The sequence below is a fragment of the Channa argus genome, chromosome 1 (assembly GCF_033026475.1).
Source record: "Channa argus isolate prfri chromosome 1, Channa argus male v1.0, whole genome shotgun sequence".
In the NCBI taxonomy this organism is placed as follows: Eukaryota; Metazoa; Chordata; class Actinopteri; order Anabantiformes; family Channidae; genus Channa; species Channa argus.
Genome location: NC_090197.1, coordinates 34,108,309 through 34,131,189, shown reverse-complemented (window position 1 = coordinate 34,131,189; position 22,881 = coordinate 34,108,309). Strand labels below are relative to the sequence as shown.

The 22,881-nt window shown below is 38.1% G+C and overlaps 2 protein-coding genes across 2 annotated transcripts; one reads left to right on the top strand and one right to left on the bottom strand.

Annotated features, from left to right (window-relative positions):
• The first annotated feature begins 782 nt into the window (after positions 1-782).
• LOC137132232 (cytochrome P450 3A56-like) lies at positions 783-7,624 on the top strand. Its single transcript, XM_067514498.1, has 13 exons — positions 783-943; positions 1,035-1,128; positions 1,320-1,372; positions 1,742-1,841; positions 2,559-2,675; positions 3,611-3,696; positions 3,822-3,964; positions 4,064-4,188; positions 4,529-4,613; positions 5,742-5,902; positions 6,016-6,242; positions 6,422-6,584; positions 6,691-7,624. Exons 1-13 carry the CDS (start codon positions 873-875, stop codon positions 6,763-6,765), a joined length of 1,500 nt encoding a protein of 499 aa, XP_067370599.1. The 5' UTR covers positions 783-872; the 3' UTR covers positions 6,766-7,624.
• A 233-nt stretch (positions 7,625-7,857) lies between these two features.
• On the bottom strand, positions 7,858-22,683 carry desi2 (desumoylating isopeptidase 2). The gene is made up of 5 exons (XM_067514513.1): positions 22,066-22,683; positions 15,173-15,245; positions 14,895-14,988; positions 12,745-12,886; positions 7,858-10,966 (listed from the first exon to the last, which is right to left on the bottom strand). Exons 1-5 carry the CDS (start codon positions 22,111-22,113, stop codon positions 10,691-10,693), a joined length of 633 nt encoding a protein of 210 aa, XP_067370614.1. The 5' UTR covers positions 22,114-22,683; the 3' UTR covers positions 7,858-10,690.
• Positions 22,684-22,881: the final 198 nt, after the last annotated feature.

Genomic DNA, 22,881 nt, shown 5'->3' with positions numbered 1-22,881 from the left:
ACTTTTTCAGGAGTCTTGCTGACAATGTAATGTTCAGTAGCACATGACCTGCTGCAAACCACAGGTTCACTTTTTGTACTGACAAAATTTCAAATCTAATATCCAAATATAATAATGCTCTTGCGTAGCTCTTGACCTTTTGTCTTTTTTAAGATAGGAAGGTGCGAGAAAGTTCTTTTTCAGCACTTTTTTGAATATTGGTTGCTGAGCATGCAGAGTTTGGTATCTCGTTCCACCATCACGGGATCACTGAGCTGAAGAGTTTAATAGCATGATGAAACTGATGTTATTTACCTTATATGGTGATGGTGATTATGTGCTTTCAATCTAATACTTGACTTGATAAATGACCTTATGAATTTTACAATAGGATATTGGAGGTCTTGTTATTATACAATATTGTGTTTTATCAACCTGATTCTGATCAGTAACTAGCAACTATACAGTTATTACAAAAAATGTAGTGGAGTAAAAGTACCTATGAAATATAATGAAGTTTAAGTATAAAGTAACTGAAAATAAAAATACTTAAACAAAGTAGAAATACCTTAAACTTGTACCTAAATACAGTACTTTAGTCCACTTACAGTGTAAACATTATATGTGGGCTATATATGTTTGAAGAATTATAAAACAGTCTATCAAACAAAAAGACAACATGTCATAGCAAAAAAAACCCTACATCATTACTGGAACATAGGCTGAAGCTCCGCCCCTTCTAGTTAAATAATAACCTCCCAAATTGGTCACGGAAGCTGCAGCATAACAATTCGGCTCCTCCCACAGCTGGGGCGTTTAAAGGTTACTGTCACTAGCAAACTTCCTGCTTTCTCCTGGTGTTTGTGTCCATATTTGCCGGGACAAAAGTCAAAATGTTCGTCTTTGCATTGTTTTCTGCTACCACCTGGACTTTGCTGGCTCTGTTTTTTGGCCTGCTGTTACTGTGAGTAGTTTCTTTAACACCTTATGTAACATTGGCCACACGACTGCTCCTTTTACCAGTGTGATCTCATATTTGTGTGTTTATGTTATAGCTATGGCGTTTGGCCGCATAGGTTTTTCAGGAAGCTGGGAATTCCTGGACCGAGACCTCTGCCCTTTTTAGGGACAATGCTGTACTTCAAAAAAGTAAGATGCACTTACTGCAGAGAGCTGGCCTAAAGATGTGCAGTAATGGATGAGATACCTCAGAAATACAGATGACAGTGGTTATAGTCTACAAAGCGTAAATGTGATGACAGTGAAAGTGTTTATGTCAATCGTTGCCAATGCTATGCTCTGTGGCCATTCATTCATTTTATTCTGACATAACTTTGTAGGGGATTCTTCCTTTTGATCGTGAGTGTCAAGCAAAGTATGGGGACGTCTGGGGGTGAGTCGCTTCTTTGTCTTGTTTGAATCCAATCATTTGATCGTGTCACATCACATTTTAACCATCCTGTTCACATAATGTCCACAAAGCAAGTGTCAGGTTTAGTTTTTAATCAAAGAATGCTGAATCCTTCAGTTTTTGAAGGAAGTAACATCTGGAAAATGAGGAGTGAGAGAGTCGAGATTTGATGTCTTCTGCTGCCATCGTATACAATGAGCATGTTCGACATAAAAAAGTAGTTTTTTGAGGGTGAATAAAGTTCCATTTTATTCATTTTCACGCTTTAACAACAGGTTGCCATCATTTTTCCCTTCGAAATTCACTTCAGTCTTTTTGCAACTATATACGTGATCTTATGTTTTTGTGCAGGTTGTATGATGCACGGACACCAATTTTAATGGTGGCAGACCCCGAGATTATTAAAACAGTGATGGTGAAGGAGTGCTACTCAGTGTTTACCAACCGCAGGGTAAGAAACCAATTGATGGGATGTAACAGTGGCGTCTTGGAAAACACAGCACATCAGGTTAAATAGCACAATACTATTTGCAGGCAGGTTTAATTCCTTTTGCCGTTGATAAAATTAAGCATCTCTGGGAAGTCCCACGCCAGACTCTGCATGGAAAGTGGAGCATGGTCACTCACACAGTTGCTGATACACTCAAACTGGAGAGGTGAAAATCAGTTAGGCCAATTAACTGTATCTATTATACGTGTGTCTTCACACTTTTTTTTTCCTTCCTTTTTTTGTTTATTAGGCCTGTTCAGCTCTTTTTAGTACATTAACAGCAAAACCCAGGAACACTGCAGGTGATCCAGAATAATAATGGTCTATTAATTATGAATCTATCTCCCTCCACTGTTCAGGCTAAACAAGAGAGGCTCTGTCACATGTACTCACACGTGGTCATTTATTTGCTCTCAGGTATATATTAGCACGGTCACTTTGCTACGTCAGCACAGTTTACTAATTTACAGTTTACTACTAATAAAAAAAGTTAACGAATTAATATCTTATTATTGTAAAGTGATAATGTGATCGTTTACTGTATGATCATTTGGCTCTGAGACATTACCGAGTCATATTTTCAAGATATAAAGAAACAGTGGTGTTATACGAAGATACATAATTAGAGCAGATAGTTAGTATAACAAAAGTTTCACTGCACTGCATTCATGTTAACAGGATAATATTGGAGTAGGAGGACCTTTGGAAGATGCAATTACAGTGGTCAAAGATGAAAGGTGGAAAAGAATTCGGAGCACTTTGTCTCCATGCTTCACCAGTGGAAGACTGAAACAGGTTGGTAGAGTACTGATGCTGGATGTCTGGATCTTACAGTATGTTAATTTACAGTACGCTTGAATGTCTGCATGGATTCTGTCTAAATGGACCCAGTGACAGAAATAAAAGGTGCAACATATAACATGTATATTAGCATTACTACTTCTGAAAAGTTACTGGATATATTTACTCTTTGTATTTGTGTAGTAGTAGTAGTAGTAGTAGTAGTAGTAGTAGATACTAGTTATGTTGCAGATTTTACCTGAGTCAGACACATAAATTAAAGCAGGTGGTTTACAACTTTCTTGCTTTTGACATTTTTTTTTATCAGAGACCTGTGCATTGCAAGTAATAGTTAAAGGCCCAGTGAGGTGAATTTCAGAAGCTTCGGCAAAGATTGGAGGTAAAAATGAATAGCAATTTGTGTAGAAGTTTTTTTTCTTCAGTACTTTAAAAGCTGGTGATTAAATACTTTATTAGGACTAATACAGTTGAGCAAGTTTACAGACGGACAGACAACAGGCACATGATGCAGTTTGCAGGTTAGAGCTGGTCGCTACAGAAAAAGCTGCATGAAGAACACACACTGAAACATGACAATCTGTCATGGTTGTGGTGTAATTTGCTCATTTAAACACTAAAACGTTTTGTGTGAATGGATGAGAAGGAGACTGGAAATGGAGGGAAAGTGGTGATGGATAATCTGCAGACAGAGACAGAAAGTTGAGTGGGAATTAATAATACCAGAAGTCATCTGACGACTGCTCACACACTTACATCCATCAATCTTGTTGTGTGCCATATAGTCAGTCAGGGCCTTTAACAATTACTACTAACATTTGATACTTTGTTGAATATACTTTTATACTTAATTAGAATTTTTCATTTACTATAGAAGTACTTCAAGAACTTCTTTCATCTGTGAACATTACTCCTCTTTTTATTTTTAAAAGATTTTTCCTGTTGTTGCTCGCTATGCAGACCGACTTATTGAGAAGCTTGGAGAAAAGAATTTGGATGAACCTGTCGATGTCAAACAGTATGTTGTTGTATAACATCTTTCCACCAAACTGTCGTGAATGGATGCATTTGTTGTAAATGTAATGGTACTAAGTACATGCTAGATCTTGAAAGAAACAATGCTCTGTTTTTTTTCTGCCGTAGATTTGTGGCACCTTACAGTTTAGACGTGGTGACCAGTGCATCTTTCAGCGTGGAGATAGACTCTATAAACAATCCAGAAGATCCCCTGATCTTACATCTCAAGAAGATTCTTAGCTTCAGATTTCTCACTATAATTTTATTAAGTATGTACTACTTCTGGGAAAGACAATGGTTTGATCACGTGAGCACTTTGCTATAACAAGTGTGCACATTTTAGTAACAACACTGTTGTCTCCTTTCAGTGATGTTTCCCTTTGGAGCCCGTCTAGCAAAGTTCCTGAACGTGGACCCGATGCCCAGACACAGCGTGGACTTTTTCTACAACATCATCAAGAAGTTTAAAGACCAGCACCGTAAAGAGGAATCTGTAAGCGTTCGTCTGAAAAAGTGTGGGAGGGAATTATATAGATCAAGAGAATTAAAGAAATAATTCTGAAGGAATCAAAAGAATAATTTATTGTTTTGGGAATTTATCAGACCAGCTGTTTTCCTTGGCTTCAAGTCTTTATGCTAAACTAACCCCTTGTCTTGACATGACTGTGAATAAGTTACACATTTCCCATAGTTTAAAACAATTAGACCCTTTAGTACTGTGTGCTGAAATCAAGCATCTCACAAATTCATATTACTCATCTATTAATGTCTGTTGTGTTTTAATAAAAATATTTACTGCAACTTGTGTTGAAATGTTTTCTGTGCTGTGCCAGACTCGAGCAGACTTCCTGCAGGTGATGGTTCAGAACGAGATTCCAGAAACCGAGATAAAGAATGAACAAGAACAACCAAGTAAAGGTATGTTTTTCACCACAGTAGTAATTCAAAGTCCAGCTACGCCTTCTTTTCTCAATTTATTGAATTATTTGTGTTTTAAACAAATTATTGAATAAGGTGTTCACCTCTGATGATGATTATTATTTTGGTTTGTTTATTTGCTTTGTGTAGAGTTCTGTCACTGTTTAGACTTAGGACCCAAGTGTCTAACTACAGACAGATTTATTAGCTTAATACAAAGTTTAGACATGACAATCAGAACCAGGAGCAAGGTGGGGCTGGGGGGGTATGGGAGGCAGACTGAGGGCTGTGTGGGAAACTATGAGCCCCTGCCTGAGGGGAACCTGTTGATTCACCTCACTGATGATGCCACATTTGAACAATCTCAAAGCTGAAACATTTGTATTTAAGCAATATATCACATTGACCTGGCTGTGCAGCCCCCCTCTTTAGTACTTTGGAACTTTATAAAATAATAAAACATTTTGTTGGTTTGAATTGAAAATAGTCACATTAAAAATTAGTTTCAACTGCACTGTTCATTTAGATGTTGGCTTTGATGATACTCAGTCAGTACATTTAGGCTTAAAATGTGTGCCTCTACTCACCCTGACATTAAAACACACTTAAAGACAATATTAATAATAATCCACAATACTGATAACTAATAACATCTTTAGTACAAGCTGGTTTCCAAAAAAATGGGACACTGTTTACAATATAAACAGCTGAATGATATTTGCTAGCAACGCGTTTGAAAGGAGTTGGGGCAGAGGCTTGTTTACCACTGTGTTGCATCACCACTTCTTTTGAAAATCAGTCTGGAGGCATTTTTTGGAACTGAGGAGACCAATTGCTTTAGAATGAAGCAGAATTGTTTTCCACATTCTTGCTTGAATTGATGCTTATTATTTTTGGCTTCATAACCTGCCAAATGTTTTCAGGGGGACTAGAGGTCTGGACTGCAGGCAGGCCAGTTTAGCAACACAGTTTTCCACTTCTCCTTCTCCACTCGCCTTTTAATGAGCTGTGACCCAGAAAAGCAGTGGTGGTGTTTCTGGATCCTGCTGTATATGAAAATGGAAACTATTTTTTTTGTTTTTTTGTTTTCATTTCTTTATTAATAAAGTTTTCACTTTTTGCCTCTAGGTTTGACTGAGCATGAGATCCTTTCCCAGGCCTTTATTTTTATCTTTGGTGGCTATGAGACCACAAGTACCACACTCAGTTACATCCTTTACAGTCTTGCCACCCACCCTGAAGCGATGCAGACATTGCAGGAAGAAATAGATGCCAACCTACCACGAGATGTACAGTACTTCCACACGCGATTTGTTGCCATTTTACAGGACCTGCAAAATACAACATTACTTAAAGCAGTTTATTTTTCTCTTTTCTGCCACTTATACACTTTTGCCTGTAGAACCCAGTTCCATATGAGGATCTTGTTGGTCTGCAGTACCTGGACCAGGTTATTTGTGAATCTATGCGTTTGATTCCCACTGCACCTCGGCTTGAAAGGTTGTGCAAAAAAACTGTCCAGCTCCATGGGCTCACCATCCCTGAAGGAACCCTGGTTGGGATTCCTGTGTACTTGTTACACAAAGACCCACGCTTCTGGAGCTCACCTGAGCTTTTCAAACCTGAGAGGTAAATGTGCAGTGGACCCAGCCTTCATGCTTTACATTAGGAGTGAACACTCACTTCTTCCAAAGTGAAGTGTTGATAAAATATTTGTCAGATAGAAATAAAACTGTATAGGATCAAAATGCCCCCTCAGAAGTGACCACCATTTTAAAAGTATGATCTTATCTTTTCTTCATGTGCAGGTTCAGTAAAGAAAGTGGGGAGGAGGTGAACCCATATGCATACATGCCATTTGGGCTTGGTCCTCGTAACTGCATCGGGATGCGTTACGCTCTCCTTGTCCTGAAGATGGTTCTTGTCCGTCTCTTGCAGTGCTACACTCTGGAAACGTGCAAAGACACCATAGTAAGAGAATAAGTCCCTGACTGTAACACACACATTCGTGTGCATTCATACTGACATACTTTCCCACTGTCATGTCCCTGATTTTACTTTCTTTTTCTTCCTTTAGATTCCTCTGGAGCATGACTGGAAGTTCCAGCCAACCCAGCCCATTAAACTCAAGTTTGTTCCTAGGCAACAGTAATCCCAGAGAGAAGAACTAGCCTCTCTTTCAAGTAAATGTTCCTAAACTCTTTTTTAGAATTGTTTAAAATTGTATCATCAAATTGCAGGAGTATATTTTTACATTGTGCTTCTTTTTACAAAAGAAATTCATATTCACCTGTTATTCAACTCCAGATTAGCAATGTGAACAAATCAGATGTCTTGTATTCACTATATATGAATCATCTTGAGGGTTTTCAGAAACACAAATCACATTTAACTTTTATATATGCAGTGATCATGAAAGGTCCTACAGTATAATTGATTGTACTTTATGATTTCTTCAGGATTCCTTCACATCTCTGATACCTTTTTTCTTTTTTAAAGATCAGATTTGTCTTTAATGTGCATCATTCTTTTCTTTTTGGATTAAAAAAACCAAAACAAATCCATCAATCTCTATTCATCAATTGTACAAGATCCATAATCTTATAAAGTTGCAACTAAATAAACAAATCAAGGCTTTTTAGCAGCTGCCTCGTTGATGAGCATTTGTCTCCACCCAGTGGCTAACTCAGATTCACCAGGCAGACTGACCCAAGTCTTATTCATGCAAGTTTTTTATTGGTATTTGTTAAGTTTAAGATTAAATACCTGTAATTGTATCAAAACAAATGTGATTTAGAGATTCTAGTCAAGCCAAGTTCTTGTAATGTAATGTAAACCAGAGTACTTGCAGAAAACAAATGATTGACTTTCTTTTAAAATTACATCCATATGCATGGTCCATATGTTTTTATATTTACAATGTGTAGTTGTACCCATGTTGTAAATACTAAATATATGTACTGTTCTGTTTAGCACCACATAACCTAAAAAACATAAATGACTTAACAGACTGACTGAGCTTAATTTGTAAGAGAAACGTCCAAGATGAGGTATCATTCTTGTATAACTCAACAGATCATTACAATGACTTTGATGGAATCTGTTTCTTTGGTGGGGTCAAAACATGTACCGCATCTCCAAACACTTCTATTGTACAGAAGTGAGCTTCACTGAATATAACAGAAAAAAACAAAACAAGGGGAGACCTGTTAGGAAATAACCACTAAACAAATTAATCCAGTCACAGATTTTATACTTTTCTTTAATAACTTTCCAATACAATACAAATTGAGTCGACTCCACTGATGTCTGTGGAAGTTTACCGTGAAACAGCTCAAGTCAGTTTTTTCATGGGAATTACTGGGGTTTCCTAATCTACATTCACAGCTCACATAAATAATCTAATGATATTTACTTTCAAGTAAATTTAATTGATTTTATTTTTTTTCAACTGACATTTGGTGGCAATATTCTTTGGCCGTGGTAATGGTGATATGTGATCCTTTAAATGTTAAATCTTAACATAGGCAACTACTGTGTGTTGATCAATGCAGTTTAAGTGGTGGAGAATATGCTGTATGATAATTATCATGTTACAGAACAAATCTACAGTATGAAGCGATAACAGTAAAGGGAAAACTCAGTGTGCATATTGAATCACAAACACGACAGTACATGTAACACCCAGCAGAATGTGCTGACGTGTGTGTGTGTTTCAAGTTAATTTTTAAAGTCACATTTTACCACGACTCCAGATTACTGATTTGGATCATTTCACTCCAAATCAAATAAATATGCTGGTTACATGAGAAAAGTATTGTCTTTTCAGTGTCTGTGTGTGTGTAACACTACTTCTGCTCACTTATTAGTTAGAAATAAAAGCCCTGAAAATTATCTCCCAGTAATTGAACATCATCTGCAATGCTGAACCACCAAAAAAATTTATTTAGGTCTAGGACAAAAACTTGTTTTAAGGAACTGCAGTCTCTTAAAGATGTGATAAACACTGCTACATTTGTTCATTAGGATCTCTTCTGCAGATAATCTATGTCTGAAAATGGCCCAGTCAGCAGCTTGTTGAAACTAACCCTTTATATTACAGGGGTGCACACACACTCACACATTCATGCACAGAAAGGAAAATCAAGAGCAGCACAGACCTTAAAACAAACATCCAGATTCTAAACGAAAGTTGTTTTTTTTTATGGTTTGTTTTTTTTAATCAAAGAGTATAATATAAAACTGCACGACCACATGCGCATTTTTTGAAATGCTCTATGGAGTGACTACTGTATTAGAAAAAGCAACAATACAAACAAAAAAAATGTGATACAAAAGTGAAGGATTATATTTTGGCCTTTTGGAGTCCTGAGTGTATCAAACATAAAGGCCAGAGTCCATATATTATAGATATAGAATAAAAGTTAAGAACAATAAACAATAGCAAAACATCTCCATGGCTCTTGTTTGGGATAGTACACATTATGCAGCAAACATATTGGTGCTTACAGCATATACAGAGTTTTAAATGAGGTGCTTATCATTTGGGAAAAGCAGCATATTGCTAAAAGAAATTCGATTTTAAGATGTTTACAAAGTCTAGTGCTTGATCAGTTTTTCCAAACATAAAATATAGTCTTTGGAAACAGAACTTACAATGCGTTTGTGGTGCTCCAAATGAACACCAATGTGCATCGTCCCTGGACACGTGAGGAATTTGACTGTAGGGAGAGCAGGCTGAAGACATGTCAATTACAGAGGCTCCCATTAAAGACACTGTCTCCTGACTTTCAACTTTCCAGATTAGAGACCCTTTTAGGGGCCTCCGTGTAAACCTGAATTACTCTGATAACAATTGTACGTTTCGCTTTAAACTTAAAAACATGAACACACTGACAGCTGGGAGCAGTCCAACACACCCAGAGTCTTCTAATGGTGGCCAGTGGAGTTAAAGGCAATGGTTATTCCCTGATGGGCAGATAGAATGTTAGGAGCTGCTACAGATACCTGACAAAAAGGAACAAATTGTGGGACGTGGGAAGCAAAGATTACCTGGAAGTGAACCTATCCAAGCTGTGTGTGATCTTTATCCATCAAAACACTGGTTCAGAATCAGTTTATTTGTGTCTATGCAGCGATTGAGAAAAATCAGGTTGATTGTAGTTCTGTCTTACTTCTAGAACAGCTTGCTGAAGAGACAAATAACAAAAATACCGAGGTCCTGCTGCACACAGCATTTTGAGGCTTTGTGTTTGAAGTTTAAAATCCACCTGCTGCTTTCAAAATCTGAACCGCAAAATATCTGCATAACCAGCTAATGGCAATTCAAAATGATAATAATCAAAAGTGGCAGCCTAAAAAATGTTTTACATCCAACACTCTTCAGATATTGTCAGATTAAAACCAACCACTCCTCATCATCACTGGTCCTGGTTAATCTGTGTCTGCTCACCGTGTTTGTCACTATTATGTTTTATTTAATTTTATATCTATTTTTTAGGGAGACAATGTTCACATCTGTCTAGGGACTGCAGATAAAAAATAGCCTTTTGGCTGAAATGTATATTAATGTACACAGTCCCTGTCCAACACCAATAAATGTGTTGTAAATCTAAATATTTTTTGAACAAAAGTGTGTGGTTTGGAGTCGGTGTGAAGGCATTTTCATTTATCATTTCATGGTGAAATACTTTAGTTGGCAAACAACAGGCTTTGCTTCCATTCTGCACTGAAATTTGGCTGGTAAAATAATGAAAGAACTGAGGGGAAATTATTTGGATTGTGAATGGGATGTTATAATCCAACAGCCATGTCCACTGAGAGATGAACCTGCCTTTGTCAGCAGCAAGAGGTCTTTCCCTCTTTGACAAAAACACCCGTCCACTGCTATAGATCATTGTAGGCATTTGGCTGACATTCCTACCCAGAGCAGGCAGCTGTTCAGTGCCTTGCTTGAAGATAGTCTGAGAGGACATTTGGCTGTAGCTGGACTCATCAGCTGCTGCAGGTATTTTGTTACCTGACGGTCTGTGTAACCATAAGTCCAGTCCCAAGTTTCCCAGCAGCCCTATCAGATTCTACCTGCGGGGCTGATGGTAAGAATGACGAGGCACAGAGGAGGGGCTGGAGGAGGATGAGGGCGAGCACGGCGACATGGAGGCCAAGGAGGCTGTGGCAGCTGCATCTTCTGCCTCCTCCAGGTCTGCCCCTCCGTGGAGCTCCTGGCTGACGCTTGACTGTAAGGCAGCCGGGGTCAGCCACTCTTTGGGAAGGCAGCTCTGGAGGAATGGCACGCAGGAGCTGAAGTAGGCCAGGCGGTTGACCCAGCGGGGGATCTCTCTGCCACACAGGATCTGATGAGAGGAGAAAGACAGCAGCAGAAAGAGAATTTTAAAACGTGTTTCAACTTCTTAAATTGTCATCGCAGGCTTCTAATATTCACCTTTATAGATAAACAACTGACTCGTTTTAGCTGAAAGACATCTATTTTAAATTTGTTTTCTTTGTTAATTTTTTTTAAGGTCAGAAAACATCTGTGAGGGTAAATTAGTAATAAAGCTTATCAGTAAAATACATCCTGCTATACTCTAGTGAGGTGACCCATGTGGAAAATCTCTCAATGTCTCAAGGGAGCTGCTTCACATTTCCTGCCAAATACCCAAATACATTGTGGCAAGATCAAATTGCCTAATAGCAAAAATGTGAACCATACACTATAACAAACCAACTACAGGGGTAGCTGCTACCCTTAAGGTCTCTGGTGGATTTCTGTCTTCTCTCATGTACTAGCATACAGGCAAAGACAGCAGCACTGTCCATGTGAGGGCTAAATATCATCATTTAGTTCTATTGGTACTATTCCAGCAACAAATGGGGCAAGTGGCTTCCAAGAAATTCAAAGTGCTTCCCAGTCAAAGGGTTTAATTTTGCTTTTATCAGAACATATGCCAAAGTTGCTGATGGGCAACTGATGGGCAACTTTTATGCACAAGGAGACAAAGACGATTTGCTTTTAAACATTAACTGTCTCACAAAAACACTTGCAGCTGGAAACTAGTTATTGTACTTCAGTATAAGTATGAGGTACTTCACTTAAATTTAATGGAGCTTCATACTGTTACTCAGAGGGAAATTTAATTTTTACTCCGCTACAATTGTCTGTACCTATAGTTAATACTTTTTTTCAGATTACCCTTCCTGTCTACCTCTAAACATGATTTTCAAACTGATGTTTGGTGGATTTTCTGGTAAACTATAGGATGAAATATTTCCATATGGGTTAAAATAATTTCTTAAGCTTATTTGTTAAACTCGTTTTTACATTTTGACAGGATGAAATCCGGGCTCTATAAGCTGTAAATCTCTGTGGCTTGCCATCTATCAAGACTATGCAGATGATTTAACTAATGAGTACACCTTGCAAAGCAGGTAATCCATTAAATCACCTGGCGCACTATAGCCATGTTTCTTTTTCCTCAGAATGATCCCTTTCTATTCATAAAAGAAGCTTTCAAATCAGCTGGCTTTCCTAGCAGACATCGTATGATAAAATGATTATGACTAGTAAACAGGAGAGGATAAAAAAGGTTGGGAGAATAGTATACACATGATGACCCTTTTTAAACCTTCTACTGAGCCACCAGGTCCCTGTAACAATTTAACAATGCCCTGCAATGGTCATGGTGTTTTTAAATGTGTGTGTGTTGTATATATGTGTAGGCACTTTTTATTGATATTTTGTGTGAATATTTGCAACTTAAACTGTATTTCTTCATGTGTGGTATGTAACTGAATAAATGTTTTTATGTGAGTTTGCCAGCTGGCCCTGCATGTCTAGGCTTGTATCACTGTGTCTTAATCCCCATCTCAATTCTAAATGCTAACTGTAAGACTCCCTGCTCATTAGTCACACCAAGATAAGCGGATTGAAAGTATACACACACACACACACACACACACACACACACACACACACACACACAGAGCTAGGTCAATCACTCACATTCAGAACAAGACAGACAAAATCAAGATGGGGTGTTACACTTTATTTAGCTGAGCATATTTATTTCTGCACCTCATGCCAGACAAATTGCTCCAAAACTGACTGTGCTTGTGTGAGTTGTGTAGCTACCTCTGACAGTGCTGAGGAGAAGTGGTTGCAGTTCTTGTGCATGAGGTGGTAGGCATTGCCTTTGTACTCCTTTCCCATCTCCTCCACGATCCGCTCCACATCCTCTTCTGTGAAGTCTGTGCTGCCCAGGACTATAGCTTCTCTACAGGGACATGAGAATAAGGGTGTGGAGGCAGGCATTACTGGATATTATTACTCACAACAAAAATCCCTTCCAGGGCCTCGTGCCAGTAGACTTATGCAAACAGATTGACTCACCAATTTTATTTATTTATTTATTTTTTTGGTACTTAACTAAAATCCTGCATCTTTCTCCATGAACATAAGAATCAAAATGTCAACATGTTGAGTTTATTATGTTACTGGAATTAACAAAAGTAAATATACCTATAATGCAAGACAAACTTTCTACAACCATCCTTATGTTGCCTGCTAACATAATGCCAGGTTGGAAAGTTTTTTTTTTACCTTAACCATTTTAATACATTGTATATATACAACTCAGAGGTTCAGCTGCCTCTGAATCTTTATGCCAATGACATTATCATCTTCTGTTGCACAAACACAGTAACATCTTCTGCTGTAGACTGTACTGGTTTCACCGCCAAGCCTCATGTCTGATACAGCCTCTTGACCAATTTTGGGTTTAGTGATTTCTACAAGGTAATTTCAACAAATAGACAGGAAGAGCAGGGGATTGAACTGTCAACACCATGATTAGTGCACAAACCACTTTACCATCAGAGAAACAGATGACACCAAAATTGCCCCCTCTGACTTGCTTCTCAAGTGGAGGACTTGGTGTCATACATAATACTGAAGTGATTATATTTGGGTTTTGGACTATTGACATGTCAAATCATTTGTATTTTATTCTGTCACAGTGTGGAGCTTCCCTAACAACTGTGAGGTCCTCTAATTATACTACTAGTGACTTGTAAGGCAATTTGTTAAATTAGAATTAGAGTTTTAGTTTTATATTAAGAAATTGACCTAAATGCTAACATTACCACATCACTTCGCTCTTTATGGCAATGCTAATGTGTTGATGCTAGGCAGTTCTATGCTTTACTGTGGTCATCATCTAGTCAGGCTTGTTAGCATGCTGACATTTGTTTAGTATTTAGGCTAATACAAACACCAAAATGAGGTTCATACAAATGCCATTCATTTTGCAACGTGGAACTAACAGAAATTATGAAAGTAGTAGATTAAATGTCTAATTATCAGTGACATTAGGGTTCATCCACTGGGGATCATTAAAGATGTTTTGCAAAAAACTAACTATGTTTGAGTGGTCCTATAAAATGGATGTATCGGAGGTGCTGAAACTTTTCACATGGGTACACCTGGTTGGTTTGTAAAGTTTGAAGTGAAAAATATTGTATTTTAATGAAATATATTGCACCAGTATTAGAAAAATGTAATGGATATCAGTCCAAGAAATCCTTAAATTTATCCGGCAAAGAAACAATGCAATGGGTGATTTGTCTGTCATCTGTCCCTAATGATCTTTAATCATGGCTTAGTGGAGTAGTATGTAGAGAAACCGAGTGTGAGTGTGTGTGTGCACACCAGGGAGAGTATGTCTACAGCCACAGGGCATATCAACTAGAGCAGAAGTAATACATAGCAGCACAGCAGTTCTGGATAGGACACACACAAACAGAAATCCTGGTCTGACTCTGAGAATCCAAAAACATATCGAATTGACTTGGTGCTCCACTATTTCATCACTGCAACAGAGCCTTTTTCAACTGCAGTAAAAATCGGGAATAAATGGTCCAACATTGCACTGTAATTACTGCAGTTAACCCCCCAAAATTAGTTTTAACTCCAAACCTCAACTTTTCTAAAATTCCAGTCTAATTCAACTCAGTTTCACAAAATCAAACTTTTAATTAAATTTTAGAGTCGAATAATCATTTTAATCTTTTTAAGCAAACATGGATGAGAGTAATCTTAAAAAAAGAGAAAAGAGCTTCTTTTAATGAACTAAAATATGACTTTACTATGTGCATGCTCTGCTCAGGTGCAGCCTAGTGCTGTACTGATTCATAATAAAAAACGATTTTGTGCATTGTTTATTCAGAGGCGTAGGCAAAAATACCTCTGATATTGAGCACAAATATCAAATATTCCGTACTTACTTGAACTTAAAGGTCTCGCCAAGTTCAGTTGCATCACCTGGTGTAATCTCAAAGATCCCTGAGAATGGGTATGGGTGTCCACCATAGGCAAACTCTAAACATATACATGATATTAACACACAATGATCTCATACAAAAAGCCTCTCTTTGATTAATAACATTTTTCGCCAGACATGCCTGGAAGGGATTTAAAGGTGTTTATTAGAAAGCAAAAAGCCTTCTTTCTGAAATTTTACCACCAGGCAGTTGAGCTGAGATATATTATTGTATAGTCTTACCTCTTCCATAGATCTCAATCCCTGAGTGAAACACACCGATGCCAAGAGAGCTGGTGAACTCATTGATCCAATACTGTAATGTTAACAGACACACAAAAACATGAAAATAAAGTAATCTGTGATAATATATGGGCTTAAGTGTACTGTAACTTTTATATCTATACTGTAGACAAAATTGCATTTAAATTGGTCTGCACCGACAGGCTCAGTAATCCATATATGATGATCTGAAAGCCGAGTCATGTCAACCAGACTTCTTACTTTTTCTAACATACAACATATACTCACTGGCAAAATGATTACGTACACCTGTCTGATCTAATGCAATCCAATACAGAAGCTCTGCCATGAATTCTACTTTTACATGCTTATAATGTCTAGATTTTAATAATTCTACTATTTGTTTATAATTGAGGTCCTAGTGCGTGGTGGAGTCATATTGGAATGCATTATATTAACAGTGGTGGTTCTAATGTTTTGGTCACTCATACTTGAATGCTTAATCTAAATGTGACAGCCTCATTTACCCTTGTATAAAAGTAGAGGTCATGGCAGAGCTGCTGTACTGGATTGCATTAGATCGGACAGGTGTACCTAATGAATTTCCTGACACTTCATTTCAGTGATACACACGATGATGGTCCCTTGGGATAACAAACACTAAAATTATTATTCACTTATTAATATACTGTATGAATTTCTATAAACTGTATGTAATGTAACCTGTACTTCAGATCACTGCAATTACACTACAGAGGGTAGCTCAAGAGGCAATATTCATGCTTGGATCCTGCTCGAAATCCCATGGATGCTTGCTGTGCAAATGCTGCAATGTTATTGATGAAGGGAAGAAAAAAAAAAAATAATCAAATCAATAAAAATGTTTGATTCTCCAGGCCCAAATGGGTAGAAGCCCAAAATCCACACATGATGCACATGAAATATCATGGAAAATAGACCTAATATATAGAAATATACATTTACAAATACTAAATTGATCACAACTGCTTTTCATTCTGAAACTAATGGAACATTTATTACATCCAATAATCTTGAGACAAACAAGCCTCTGATGTTTACACAAGAGCTTTTACACACACAGACAATAAAAGACAGATATACAAACACAAGAAAGGACACACAAAAATCAATAACTGCAGCAGCACTGATGTCTGACATTACAGTCCATCTTCTCAGCAGTGTGTCTATTATTCTGTGGCTTCAAGGGATTAGACAGAGTGTTGCTTGGCAGATTTCATTTGTGTGAAAATGATCTTTATCAAAATCATTGACACAAGCAATTTTACACATAATCTGTGTTGAATTCAGTTGTGCATCCCTACGTAAGCTACAATCAATCCAATGTGTCCAGTGTTTTTCAGCACCACAGTGACCTGAGATGAAGATATTTGCAGATAATCAATTTTGGTTTACTGGAGTAATAATGCTTTATGATAGGAATTGCTAGTGAAACAGGGTTTTTTTTTATTTATTTTTTTTTAACACATTCTGTGAAACTACACAAATGCAAATGTGGACTAAACAGATATTACTATAGAGGCTGACAGAAATGCCATTAGTTCTGATGGTATGTGGTTATAAACTACCTGGACGATGATGCTAGAAAAAAATTTTAAATGAGAAGATCCCCAAAGTGGCCAAAATGTATCACGACAAAGACAGACACTCAAAACAAGAAAAGTTTACACTCTGCTAGAGTCTGTACCAAATTATAAACAATCTTGTGTAAACGGAGAGGTGGATTTTATGCAATATAAGCGAAGAAGGTGCCATTTGAGAAAAATTCAGAGGAACACTAAGGTTTCTGGGATTTATCCCTATAGGACTCTGACCACGATTGCCATGCAGGGACCAATTTAATCTACAAGTCTGTACAAAAATGAAAAATGGTCATTTCAGAATTTTGAGTTAGGCCTCAAAATTGCCAGTTTTCAAAGATCCACATTCATAATATTCTATGTTAATAGCATATTCAAATTGCTCTATTTCTATTACATACATCTGTTGAGTCAAGATGGTTTTGTTGCATAGCATTTGAGTAAATATCTCGCTGCAGACTACATATGTTTCCTGACCCAGATAATGATGTCAAAAAAAGCTACTAAGAGTAGGTGTGTAACTTTATTTGAAGACAAGAAATTGCCCTTGCAGATGGAACAGTTTTCCAAAATCAATCCCAAATCAGTAACTACGTGTTGTTGTAAGGAATGATCTGCGTGGCTCATGGCTGACTATGGCTCATAGAGCATACCAAATCTCACAGCTGAGATGTACATTTGGAACAAAAATTAAAAAAAAGAAATCAGCTTTCTTTATTACTTTTCTACAAAAAAAAAAAATAGCTTGAGGTAAACTCTGTCCACAAAACCCAAGACCCTAAGCACCTACAGCAACATGTAGTTAAAAAAGAAACACATGGAAACCAGATAAGACCCACAACTCTATAACTGACTTTAGACAAAGGGCAGGAACATAAACATGAACAAGCTCTAAAGTCAATTTTGATGCACAAACAAACAAAAGCAACTGCTGCTATGTAGGCAAATGTTATTTTTTCACTAACCTAATCTGCAAGCAAAAAGCAGTTTGCTTCGCTGTCTGTTCTCGAAGTAACAAAGAAAGCTAGTCTAGTACACTAAACCTCCTCCTCCCCCTCAGTGGTGAAATAAGACTCTTAGCATAGCTCTCATTACCTCATTGCTACTTAAAAGTTGTTCCCTCCACAGACAAGCTGATTGTGTGTTCGAGCATGACAGTAAATAGGTTTGTTTTTTTATAAATTAAAAACAGCCAATGAGAGAGAAGGATAGACAAAGAGCTGCAAACCAAGAGAAACTAGATGTTGCAGATAAATGCCATTATTTTTCTAAAATCCCACTCCATGCCGCATTTCCGTGCTATGATTTTTGCCTGTAAAGGACTATTATCGCAGAAAATATTAATCAGCATAATCAAAAAGGGACATATAGTGTCTTCAGTGTTGGTATCTGTATCATTGATTTCAAAATCAATGACTGAAACCAAGTTTTAAAAAACTAATTCTCGGTAAAAGACAACCAGCCACAAACCCAGTGCTGGTAAATGTTTGCTTTGTCTGCATTTGTCCTCTTCTCTGTTCAATTACACGTAAAAACCATTCAACCCACTTCTTAGCGCATACACGAATAAAAGTCATTTCAAGCACTGTACCAGATGTCAGATTCATGTCTCATTATCTTGAGAGAAAACTCAATCATTAAACCTGAAACTGGACTTGTAAAGTTTTGGTGTTAAGGAATGGCCCAGGAATTGTTGCTCAACTACTTAGGCAGCTTACATTTTTTGAATTGCTAAAATTTTTTGTCTTTCTTTCAGTTTATCCTGTTAGATTAGGTTACATTAGGTTACCACAGTGAATCACATGGTCCACACACTTATTTGGCAATTTGTCTTAACACCAGATACCCTCCCCGCAGTAAAACCTCCTGGGCTTGGGGCCGGCACTGAGAATGCACTGGATTGTGCAACCTCCGTGGTTGGACAGTTTGGGGGGTCCCATGTTTCACCTATGGACACTTCGACATACGGCCAGGAGGAGTCGGCCAATACCTACTGAGCTACTGTCTCCCTCTGAGCCAATGCCTCCCGGATGATTTATGATATGGAATGTTAAATGATACATTTTTTGGGCATGAACCAAACAGCCACAATAAAAATCCCTTCACTCATCCCCCAAAATTTGCTGCCAGTCCAAGTAATAGCAAGGTATAATTGTGCTTGGCATAATTTTTCACATCTGGTTATGTTTTGAAAAAACGTGTAAATCTAAACAATAAAAAGAAAATCAGGAAACATGACTGCTCTAATTGACCCAGAGCAGTATCCACAGCAAAACTATGCAGCCAACACAGAACAACACAACCTGATTGGCTGAGTGTCTGGCTACCTGATGCCGTTAAACCTAATATCCTAACAAGTTCGCTCCAACTAACACACCATCGCAGACATGCGGTGATGGCTGGGAGTCAGACAGGTAGTGTGCAGATAATGCTGTCTCATTAGAACGGCGTACTAAGGCACTCAGAGATGGCCAGGAAATCCATTTAACAGAGATGGAAGCAGGATGGTGGGGAAGACCTGACAGACTTGTGAAAGCAGAAAGGGTGGGGGTTGTCTGTCCTCATGTCTGCACACATATTCCTGAAAGCCATGTGACACTATTGATCTTCAAATATAAAAGGGAATATGTCTTTCCATCAGTTTTTTAATACTCTGCGTCTTACTCTAAGGCACACCATGGTGCAGGGGGACTTACACACTGAGCAAAATATGTCACTGTTGATTACACAGTATAACATACAGTAGCATTTGGGCTACTGCAGTGTGTGTTGTTACTGTCTGACCTAATAGGTGATCTTTACAATTTCTTGAAAACCTCTTGGAAAAACAGCCATCTAACCAGTCAATTGTTTTGCCTAATTAAATCCACATTCCATATATAATAACTTGCCAGTAACATGTTGTATTGTGCTACATTCATTTGCGAGACATTGAATGATTGTTGAATTAGTCAACTGACACAAACAACAATAATTATTTGTTAAAGTCAAAGACACATGTTGTGAAAAAAGATTTGACATATTACTAGTAAGCACATCAGTCATCCAGGATTCGCTAGAAGTGATCTGTGTGGCAAAAAAACAAAGATTTGTCCCAATCAACCACTTTCTTTCCTTTGTGTCGGTTACCAAACCAGCAGAAAGACATAATCTGCCAGTTAGTCAGTGAGCATACGACCAGCGCATCATCCATACAAATGACAGTTGACCAGCAAAACAGCCAGTTCTGAACAGTATTCGTGCCTGAAAAGCCTAATCGATAATCAGAGAAAGTGTTTAAATTTGGTTTTAATTAGTGTTTAAATTCTTTGTGTGTGAAAGTAAGTCGAGGAACCTTAGAGCCATTCACATGAATGGTAGTGAGGCATAGATGAAAGCTCCTAAGTCTTTACTGAGGAGAAACTAATGTGTACAGCAGGTCAAATGAAACAGTAGAGGATGTAAGCAGGGGGTTGAGAAGAAGAGAGGTAGAGTAGGGACTGCGAAAAGGAAAATGGTATGAGAGAAGAGGATGTGAAAAAACAGCCAGCAAAAGAATGAAGGTATGAACAGGTTGAAACAAATATAGTAATTATGGAGATAAATATGAGTTGGAAACATAATTACCAAAGCCAAGTCCTGTTTTCATAAACACATGTATGCTACTATATATAGTGTAGTATTATTGAAGAAGAAAACATGTTTCACAGTTTAATGATTCTTCAGCGCCAAACAGCCTCCAACCTTCTGACCAGGGGACTGTGATGACATATTAACCATCAGCAATTACTGCAAAATAAACAGAAGGTTTGCAGTGGTAGAACCGATAACAAGAGCAACATTCTCATCTGAGAATAAAAATGCCACATTCAGATGAAATGAATATAACTGGATTTGTGATGCACAGGCAACAAAGAACTTTTATTGGAGATCCACTAAAAGACAAAAACAGTCAGATGCACCAGGAGAAACAACAGCCTGGTGAGCATTTATGGCAACTTGTTGTTTTCCAGTATCCAAGTGTCAATCAATGATTCACCTTCAGATCTCTACACTGGCTTCCTTTAGCTGCTCGCATCAGGTTCAAAGCTTTGTCTCTTGCCTACAGGGTGATCACCCCAACTCCTGCTTACCTCAACTCCCTCATTCAGGTCTACAATCCTTCCCGTCCGCTGCGGTCTGCCAACGAACGACGTCTGGTTGTCCCAGCACCACACAGAAGACACCAAGCAAAACCCTTTAGCGCAATGATCCTACGATGGTGAAACGAGACACCGAACTTTCTGCTCCTTCTTGCATCTCATGAAATGTAAACACTTTTCTGATAGGACTTTGCTTTGAAGTTTTGTCCTTTACTTAGATTTTTGCTGCCTTGTACCTCACTTGTAATTCGCTTTGGAAAAAAGCGTCTGCTAAATGACTAAATGTAAATGTCAATCTCAAGGAACATTATTCCAAACACAGTACCCCTGCCTGATTTATAACCCAAAATGGAACAATTCCCAGTTTAAGTGCAATGTGCCTATCTCAGGGGATCCATATCAATCAATGATTCATCAACAGATTATTCAATTTCCAGCACATCTTCTCCACTGACTCACTCCTGTACAGTGACATTAGGTGACTCAAACGCAACCTCTGCCTTTAACTTGTAACCAAAAAAATTAAAATAAAAATAAAAATCCATTTACATTTTCAGCTTATTTTCAGTTTACTGCTGGTAAAGTTCAGCAGCAGTGTGGTTTGGAGTCCCATGATTTCCTGCTGTGTTGCTGAGTAAACAAAACACGGCTTTGTTTACAGACATGGCTGAATTAATATAAAAAGGAAACTATTAAAGAAATGGGGCCTTAAGTCAATGTTTGATTTGTGTCAGTCTGTTTTTGCAACAGCAGCTTTGGACAGTTTTGCTCTACTATTGATGATGTAAAGCCAGTATTTTAAGACCACTATGATTATGTGACTCACTTATTGGTTTACAGTTTTTATTAATTCATAATATTTCGTATTGCTTTGTCAATTTCACTTTGGAAGACTGCTTGTATTCACCTTGGTGTCTTTATTGGGATATTGTATGATGGGTTGCACTGAAGTGGTTTCACCGTAGTGAAAAACCTTTCTAAAAGCGGCTTTCTTAAAGAAAAAAAAAACAACAACAGGTAAACATGGTTCGAATCATCTTTTTATAACCACGTTTGGCAATGCGTCCAGGCTTGGTTGGCATGTGTAAGCCAAAACACGACTGACAAAGTGGCAGAAAAGTTTGAAACCATCCATTTTTACTTCCCTACTCACCATATCATAGACGTTTAGGATGACCGGCTCGTTTGCCATCACTGGCATCAGGTTTTCTTATCTATTTATTTATTTATTCCTAGGTCGCTTCTTCTTTGCGGGTCTTCCTCCTCCGCACACCCCCCACCCCTCCTTCGATGCGAGATCCAAATCTCGCCCTCCAAAAATAGACCCTACCGCTTCACTCAATACTGGCACTTCCACGAACGATGTTCACCTTGATAATTCAGTTTTCCAACTCGCTGTAAAGAAACGTCTCAATTCCACCGTCCAACATCTGAGTGGCTTTGTCTTAATCCTTTCTCCGTGAGCGGCAGCGGAGGAAAGCTGAACCCCTCGCTTGTTAAAACGAACCGACTTCCTAAACCCGTTCAGCTACCGCGGTCGAAGTGCAAAAAACGACTTTGCAAACGCGTTTTTGTCTTCTAGGAGGTGTACTGGCAATGGAAAAGCGCAAACTCATTTTCCCACAAGAAGTATTCAACAAAATTACATCACATTGAAAAACTGAGTCGTAATTTATTCAGGAAAAAATGACTTGCTACTCCCCTTTTAGCTAGCTAACGGTCGGGCTGGAGCTAGAAGGCAGGATGCGACGGCTTGGAGAAAATTGGACATTAAGGGTAGGCGAGTAGAGCAGTACGATAAACTCGCACTCGATTAAACAGCCTTTGCCGGCGAGCATCATGGGTAATGTAGTTAAAGAAGTTACATGTAGTCTGGGCAAACTGTTTTTTTACGGGAAGCGGGTGTACGTGGGCAGCAGGGATTAAAATGAGCCATTCTTCAGATGTTAATGCAAGGATATGTTGCTAA